We start from the raw sequence: 9213 nt of genomic DNA, 5'->3' as shown, positions 1-9213 counted from the left end.
TACTTAGCGTCATAGGTTTATGCATGCGTGTTTGAACACTTCTACGTTCTATCCCGTTTCTTCCGATTTCAACGCTCCCACCGTTCAAATTCTCAACCAACCCTGGTTGAGAAGTTATAAATATCATCTTTGGCACCCTCATCATCTCCATCTCCCTCCCAAGAACCCCACCATGGCAAACCTCGCCGGAAGCTCGCGTTTCTCTTCCCACCATGCACTTCTCGTCGTGCTCTCTCTTCTCTCTCTTTCCTTCTGCTCCTTCGCCCTCGACATGTCCATCATCGACTACGACGAGGCCCTCCTGCAGAAAACGTACGAGGCATGGCTGGTGAAGCACGCCAAGGCCTACAACGCAATTGGAGAAAAGGAGAGAAGGTTCCTCATTTTCAAGGAGAATTGGAGGTTCGTTCAGGAGCACAACAATGGGGCGGGGAACAAGGAGTTCAGGCTTGGGTTGAACAGGTTCGCGGATCTCACCAACGAAGAGTACAGGGCCATCTTCTTGGGCACCCGGAAGAAGCTCACATCCAGGAAGAGTGGTCGCTACGCTTTTCGCGAGGGAGAGACGCTACCTGCCATGGTGGATTGGAGGGAGAAGGGTGCCGTTGCCCCCGTCAAAGATCAGGGCCAGTGTGGTGAGTTTTGTTCAATTCTGTTGCTGCAAATCTTTGTTTGATTGTGTTAGAAATTACTACATCAATTACATGACAATTCAAAGTTTCAAGCTTTTCTATGAAAACTGAGGATCATAACATTAAACTGTGACAATTCAACATAGGATGTAGGTTTTTTTTTTCTTAAATCTTTCAATGCTCCTTGAATAAAGGAAGAATGGTTCATTTTGTTGTCATTTGTGATATATATGAAATGTGTTTGGTGGTGATTGATTAGAAATTAATGAGTTAATTGACTCTGATCTCCATGAAGGGAGTTGCTGGGCATTCTCAACGGTTGCAGTTGTGGAAGGAATCAATCAAATTGTAACTGGCAATCTGACCACTCTATCAGAGCAAGAATTGGTGGACTGTGACAGAAGCTACAACATGGGGTGCAATGGAGGTCTCATGGACTATGCTTTTGAGTTTATAATACAAAATGGTGGCATTGACACAGAAGAGGATTACCCCTATACAGCACGTGATAATATGTGTGATACTAACAGGGTATATCTCTGTCTTGTTCTTTTTGTCTTTATTTAATTAAGATATGTCATAGTTAGCCTACCCTTTTAGAAAGTATTATATCATGCAAAAAGTGTCATTAGAAACATTTACACTTTTAAAACATTCTAATTAAGTTTTCAATTAATTCAAAGGAGTCTTATTGATGAAACAAACCGTGAGAAATCATAGTTAACTTCCCTGATTTTTGTTTGTTCAGAAAAGTGCTCGCGTTGTTAGCATTGATGGGTATGAAGATGTCCCAAGCAATGATGAGAAATCTTTGATGAAGGCTGTTGCAAATCAACCAGTTAGTGTTGCCATTGAAGCTGGTGGCAGGGAATTTCAACTTTATGAATCGGTAACTTACAGTCCTATTTGCCAGTTTCAACCTTTTATTTCACTATGGGGTACAAGTCATTGTTCCAAATCATTTTGTTTTGGGATAATAAGATTGTTCAAGATCAGATATTCATATGGTTTAACTAAAGACAACAATAACTACAGTAAGAATTATTTAACCATTGCTTGTTTTGCCTTGTGATGTTTGAAGGCATTTACTTGATTTGAAATTTGAATGACTCTTTTTAAGGAAACAAGATTACGGAGAAAATAATTTGTTGCAAAGATTTCTCTGTGAGGTATGGGATTTGCACATACAGTAGATAAATCTTTAAGGGCAATAGTTACTCACTCATGAGGAAATCCATTTAAACTGTGTTCTTATCAAATTCTCCAACATTAATCAACTAAGTTTTCACACTGTGCTAGATATCATGAATTCAATGACTATGTAGTGATAATGTACGAAAGTTTTACATTGTCATTCACTGGTATTCTGACTTGTATGGTAGTCATAACACATGCTAACACAGTGGTTTGTTATGCAGGGTGTTTTCACTGGCCGATGTGGGACAGACCTAGACCATGGTGTTGCAGTAGTTGGATATGGAACAGAAAACGGTACTGATTACTGGTTAGTGAGGAATTCTTGGGGTCCAGCATGGGGTGAAAATGGTTACATTAAGCTAGAGAGAAATTTGTTGAACAGTGAGAATGGTAAGTGCGGTATTGCTATGGAGGCATCCTACCCCACCAAGAGTGGTGCCAATCCCCCAAATCCTGGTCCTTCTCCCCCAACTCCTGCAACCCCTTCAACAGTCTGTGATGAATACTACACTTGCTCACCTGGAACCACATGCTGCTGCCTTTTTGATTATAAAGGTTTATGCTTTGGATGGGGATGCTGTCCCATTGAGTCTGCAACATGCTGTGATGACAAATCCAGTTGCTGCCCCCCTGAGTTCCCTGTCTGTGATACCTTGTCTGGTTCTTGCTTATTGGTAATTTATCCTCTTTCATTAACATCTTATTGGTAATTTACCCTTACTGTCTATTCATATCAAACAACCTTTTTTCCTACTACCACTAAGCCACTCTTATGGGTTGGTTGGAATTCAGTAAACTTTACTGTATAATAACTGAGATTCACTAAATTAATGGTTAAAGTTCATTAATTGGTAGACAAATCTTTATTAAGAGATTAAGTTTTGCCTCAACTTTACTAATCTTTGACACAAATCAATTTGTTTATTACACATACTACTGAGGTGAAACTTGAATCTTATCACAAAAGAATGAAATTTCTTGACTTTTGTGACTATTGGATGTTTTGAAGTTGAATTTCATTTTGTGAATGCAACAGAGCCAAAATAACCCATTTGGGGTAAAAGCTTTGAAAAGAGAGCCAGCTACATGTACTTGGAACCAAAGGAAAGCCTCCATGAAGAGTAACTAAGGGACAGAGTAATGGTTTAGGCGCAACAAACTTTAATGTACTGGTACTTGTGATTGTGCCTCTGCTGGAAAAATGCTTCAACATGGCATCCTCTGTAACTTTGAATTTTATCTGTTGGAATTAGGTTCCATTACATGTATGCAATTTGGATATTCATTCTTCTATTAAATTGTATATATACTTGGTTGCAGTCTCTGCTTTATGTTTGAATATTTATTTTTATAATTATCAGTAAAAAGGGAAATAAAAAGATAGAATTAATTGAGTTATTTTATGAGTAAATTAGTTGAAGAAAGCTCACAAATTGCTTGAATAAAATGTATTTAAACTTTTATAGGTCTTGGTAAATATTCAAGAATTAACAAATTATGATTTATGATAATAGTAAAATTTGTTAATTTTTTTTTTCATATAGGAAAACTCATAATGTTCTAATTTTGAATTAATAATGGTGTAAGATTTCTTCCGACTATTTCCAACAATATTAATAGACATAGAAATATATATATATATATATATATATATATATATATATATATATATATATATATAGATTATCCTAAAATTAAATCTTATTATAATTAGGTAAGTTATCTTTACGATTAAAAAAATAAATATCATGTAAATATTGATCATAATAGTTTATAAGAAGAACTCACATCACTAATAGTATAAACTTATATATAGAGAAAACTGAAAACTATTGTTTGATTTGAAAAATAAAAATTCAGAAGTAATTTTTAAAGTCTCAAAACTAGTACAATGACAAGTAAATACAAGTTTAATTAATTTAACATCTATGTTCATATCTCACTAATACTATATTTTAGACTTAATTAACTTCAAACCTTATTATCACATGAGCATCCTTGAATTAAGATATTATAAAATTGATAAAATAAAAGAAATTTGTCTCTAATTATAAATATAAATATTAATATAATTACATAGAAAAATAACTATAATAATAAATATATTTAAAATAATTAAGGATAACTACTAAATGACTAAGAAGAAAACTCTCCAAAGGATAAGTTAATATACAAAAGAGTTTTCATAAAACAAACAAGGATATTATCATACATCACTCATTCATAAAAACAGTCATATCACATATGAATATTTACACTAGACTCAATTATTTGCATAAAATATTGATGTGAAATCTCGGAGAGTTTTGCACTTGTGGTGGTCTATACTTTTTTTGCAGAGTCATTGCTAATAGGTTTCATCCTACCACACATAAGGTTAGTTCATTAACATCTTTGACCAAAGGAAAGCCCCTAGGCTAAAACCTTTTGCACCTCTCATCATATGCTTCATTCTACTCTACCTGAACTTGAATGGTTATTAGAACAACAAGATAATCTCCAACATCCAGACTCTCACATCAATGCATACACTAATGAAACATCATCATAGAATCTCCCAAAACGAAATCCATGGAGTTATGCATCATTACAATATCATACATCATTATTAACATGCATATTTATCCATAAATCTATCAACCATTCTCATATAAACTTTATAAGCCAACTATCATTTTAACATCACATAGTCCTACGTTAAACATACAAAATTACGTATAAATAGAGTTAGATTTTGTTAATTTCGCTCAATAAGATATCTACTCGCTTAGTGAGTAGTGTTTGAAAGCATACTCGTCTAACGATTAGATAGCTCACCCAACGAGATCACTAGAACTTAGGCTTAAATTCTCATAAAACTTGCCCAACGAGATTTGTCTCACCTAACTACTGACTTTGACTTTGTCCAGCAAGTATATTCTCGCCCAACGATCACTAAGTCAGTAGCTCTCTACCTTTAACTTCAACTGTGAGTCAACATAGTTCTACAAAACTTGCAAATCTACGTCATTCTAACCCTGCAAGTTTAGTCCAACACCAACACAGATGTCCAAACAAACCAAATTCAAATTACACAACCTTCACTAACCTAAATAATCTCATTTGCAATACCAATCAAATAACATTCTCAAATTTCATCATACAATCGATTAATGCAATTTAAGAACTTAACCACAATTCAACATATAACACTCATAACACAAATTAATCATTTACTCAATTCACCATACAATTGTAAAATTAAAAATTTCAAGGTATTTATAACTTAAAATAATGAAATTAACTTCACTTACATGACCAACAACTAACAAGACTCTAACCAGCGAAACTCCTCCCAAATTGAAGAGCTCACCGCAAGGATCAATCCTACAGTATTAGTTCTTCAATCAAACAAACAAAAGAGAAAAATCTTAGAAAAAAGTCAAAAAACTCTAGAAAAATGATTTCAAAGATATGATGTGTTTTAAAATAATAAAATCATTCATAACAAAACTATTTATATTATAAATGGCTTAATACCCCCATTGGTCCTCATATTTGTATGTCAATCTCAGTTTGGTCCTCAAGTTTTGAACTGTCTCAATTGGATCATAATTTTTGTAAAAATGCACACATTTTACCCTAACCGTTAAGTTGTCTCAAACGACGTTAATTGACGCTGAGATGAATTTTTTATTTTAGGCTTAATTCCTCCCTTGGTCCTTATGTTTGTGTGAAAATCTCAGTTCAATCCTCAAGTTTTTCCTCAAGTCCTTATGAAATGCAAACATTTTACAACATTTTACCCAAACCATTAAGTGTATTGAGACGACATTAACTTTGAACTGAGCTGTAATTTTTTTTTTTTATGTTTTAAAATCATTAAATTCACATGGCTATGTCTTTCTTTTTCCTTCCAATCACTTATCACACTTTTTCCTCAAGTCCTTATGAAATGCAAACATTTTACAACATTTTACCCCAATCGTTAAGTGTATTGAGACAGCGTTAACTTTGAACTGAGCTGTAATTTTTTTTTTATGTTTTAAAATCATTAAATTCATGTGACTATGGTCTTTCTTTCTCCTTCCAATCACTGATCACATTTCACTCATTCCTCCACCCTCAAACCCTCAACCCCCCGACTCACACCTTTTCTCCCTCTCAAACTAAAAAATGTCGTTGTTGTCGACAGTTCAAAAATTATGACCCAATTGAGACAATTCAAAACTTGAGGACCGAACTGAGATTTTCACACAAACATAAGGACCAAGAGAGGGATTAAGCCTAAAATAAAAAAATCATCTCAGCATCAATTAACGCCGTTTTGAGACAACTTAACGATTACGGTAAAATGTGTGCACTTTTACAAAAATTATGACGTAATTGAGACAGTTCAAAACTTAAGAACCAAACTGAGATTTGTACACAAATATGAGGACCAATGAAGGTATTAAGCCTAAAATATTTTAATACTAAAATAATCAAACTTCATTATTTTAAATAAGTTATGAAGTAAAATGTTAATTTATAGATCTTTAAATAAAATAACATAACATATGAGAATTAAAGTTTTTGTGCCATTTAACTAAATCAAATTTATCTTTATATGTTGTCTCTTAGATTATAAAATAAATTTTTTTTAATTATAACATAGGATTTGTCTATAAGTTAATGATATAATTATTTACACATTTCAATTTTAGATTAACTTAATTACATTAATTTTATTTGAGTTATGTTATTTATTAAAATAACTAAATATGTGTTTTATATTTAGTAATTGTAATAATGAGTTTATTAAAAAATAAATAATAATATAAAAATAAGCTTAAAGAGTTCTTTACTTTTTACTTTGTAAATTTAAAATATTTAATGATTTTTTCAACGTTAATTATATTAACGTTTTAATTTTTTCCTTAATAAACATACATGAAAATTACAATTTACTAGATTAAAAGTAACATTCATTCATATAGTAAAATACATTAAAGTGAAATAATGAATTTTTTTTTTTTTTAATTTCTTTGATTTTTACCTTCTCTTCTTCTAAGCACTAATGAATTCCATTTCATATGAGTCCCCACCATGAAGTGCTTACCACCAACTTCTTTTGATTGAAAGAAAAGCACTTTTTATTATTCTTGCGTTTGTGGTTCCCCACTCTCTTTCCTTGCATCTCACTTCTCTATTCAAACAAAGTAAAAATAGACCAAAACAACTAAACACAACCTCACCCTTCTATAAAGAACTCACCCTAATTTATGTCTCTTATTCTTCCTTTGCTTTCTCATTATTATTATTATTATATATATATATATATATATATATATATATATATATATATATATATATATATATATATATATATATATATATATACACACTTATCTACTTACCCTACAAGAAGGGTGGTCCTCTTCTCCTTTATGCATCATAACAATCATATACCCTTTCAATTATTCTAAACGTTTTTACTTTTTACATTTATTAGTTTCTTATGTTTTCAAAACTTTTATATTGTGAGAAGAAGAAGAAAGAGTCTACCTCTAATTTTTTATCATTATCGGTTAATTTGCAACCGTAATAATGGGGTAGAACAGATTTTAAATTTACTAAAGGAAATCGACTTTTTCATAAAAAAAATATAAAAATGAGTTTTTTTTTTCTTTAAAGTTAAATTAACGTATATAAAAGTTTAAAATAAAAATATAGAAAAACTATATTAATAAACACTTGAGTGTGTATTGGTTTTGTGACATCCCAAAATATCATATTCACATATAATATAATAGGATTCAACTATTATAATATGTGAAAGCAGTTAAGACATAGAGATAATTGCATTTAAATATATACAGTCATCCAAAATATGGCTGAAATTTAAAATTTAAATACAAGTATAAGAGTTCTCCAAAATATATAATAAACTAAAGATCCAAGGATGCCTAGAGAGTGTTTCCAAAAATAACAAGCTATTGAAATAAGAACTAATAAACGTCCTAAGTACTAGGGGCTGGATCTTCCTCAGTCTCCAACGCCTGCTCCAAGAGTACCTCATCACCTACTGCTCACACCCAAAGGATTGAATGATCATCGCAAGGGGGAAGGCAAACACATACAAACATACAATGCAAGGGTGAGCTAGGTCTCAAATAAACATACAATTCAATCCAATTCAATCTAATATTTCTGAGAACCTCCACCCACATAAACTTGCGAATCCTCATAAACATGGACATTAATTTCATAAAACACCTCAAAATAATAATCCTATCATATAAAGACCTCTAGACTCGTCCGGACTAAGAATGTATATAGAGCTGGGGCGGGTTGTGCACTTGTGGTGGCCTCTACTGCTTTGCAAAGCCATTGCCGAGGGGTTTCACCCGATCACGCACAAGGCTGGTCCGTTACCGCGAAATAGACCTCCAGTGATAGCGCCTACCCTAGGACCTCCCACTACTATCATCACACGCGTCAATCCTCTCTAAGTGAGAATGAAAGACCTTTAGAGTGTTAGGGATAACCCCCCATAGTGGAAGCCTCTTACATACATTCAATACACTAATTGATCTCACAGAGAGATCTTAATTTCGTATTCAATCCGACCACTTTAAATCATATGATATTCCTCTTGAATCAATAATGTACCTCATAAACCACTTTGATTCATCAATCGTAAAATTTCATAGTCATTCAAGTGCATTCTTACTATATTGTCTCATACCAAACTCATACACCATCATACAACATCAACCATGTCATAAAAAAAACTCATACATTACATACTTTCACAAAACCAACACTTATTAACACAAATTTCTTTAGGACTTTTAATTATCAATACTTAAGTAATTCAAACAGCCTTGAGACCCTCCCCATTGGCTCCGGAAGGGTCAAAAACCCCCAGAACGACCTAAAGAACGTCCAAAATAGACGTCCGAAACTCCCGAAACGTCAAAAACAAAAACGACAGCAGAAACAACGTGTTGAATGGCGCCCAATGCCATTTAGGGGGCGCCTAGTGTGGATTATGCAGGTTTTCTGCAAATTTTGCAGAACTCACCCACTCTCATTTCGTTTTAGGCCTTTTTATGCCTTTCTTCCACCACTAATTCATCCTACAGGTTGAATTAAACTTGTTTAAGTGATCCTAACTCTTTCTAAACACATTATGAAGTATTTATGTATTGTTTTAGACCCTAAAATCTCCAATTTCACAACTTAGAGACTCAAACCAAAATTTACCAATTAGAAACCGTTTTTAGCAAATTTAGCACTTTAAACAAGTCTCAAATGACTCAATCAAGTTGTCCCCACTGCCCACTTGCACCCTAGACCTCAGTTACTCAAAACCACCCTCTAACTTCCTCTAAACTCAATCAAAACACTAGTTTTTCCT

The 9213-nt window shown here is 32.9% G+C and overlaps 1 protein-coding gene across 1 annotated transcript; it reads left to right on the top strand.

Moving 5' to 3' along the window:
- Positions 1-3193, top strand: LOC106770789 (low-temperature-induced cysteine proteinase). Its single transcript, XM_014656591.2, has 5 exons — positions 1-635; positions 928-1163; positions 1381-1521; positions 2051-2503; positions 2866-3193. Exons 1-5 carry the CDS (start codon positions 20-22, stop codon positions 2956-2958), a joined length of 1539 nt encoding a protein of 512 aa, XP_014512077.2. The 5' UTR covers positions 1-19; the 3' UTR covers positions 2959-3193.
- The last annotated feature ends 6020 nt before the right edge of the window (positions 3194-9213 follow it).

This window comes from Vigna radiata, chromosome 8, assembly GCF_000741045.1.
Source record: "Vigna radiata var. radiata cultivar VC1973A chromosome 8, Vradiata_ver6, whole genome shotgun sequence".
NCBI lineage: Eukaryota > Viridiplantae > Streptophyta > Magnoliopsida > Fabales > Fabaceae > Vigna > Vigna radiata.
This window is presented reverse-complemented; position numbering and strand designations above follow the sequence as displayed.

What these genes read in the sequence shown, in the direction of transcription:
- LOC106770789 (XM_014656591.2), top strand. Translation starts at nt 20, where the DNA reads ATGCATGCGTGTTTGAACACTTCTACGTTCTATCCCGTTTCTTCCGAT. An exon ending in AATTTCAACTTTATGAATCG is followed by an intron (nt 1,522 to 2,050) that starts GTAACTTACAGT and finishes TTTGTTATGCAG; the next exon opens with GGTGTTTTCACTGGCCGATG. An exon ending in TGTCTGGTTCTTGCTTATTG is followed by an intron (nt 2,504 to 2,865) that starts GTAATTTATCCT and finishes TGAATGCAACAG; the next exon opens with AGCCAAAATAACCCATTTGG.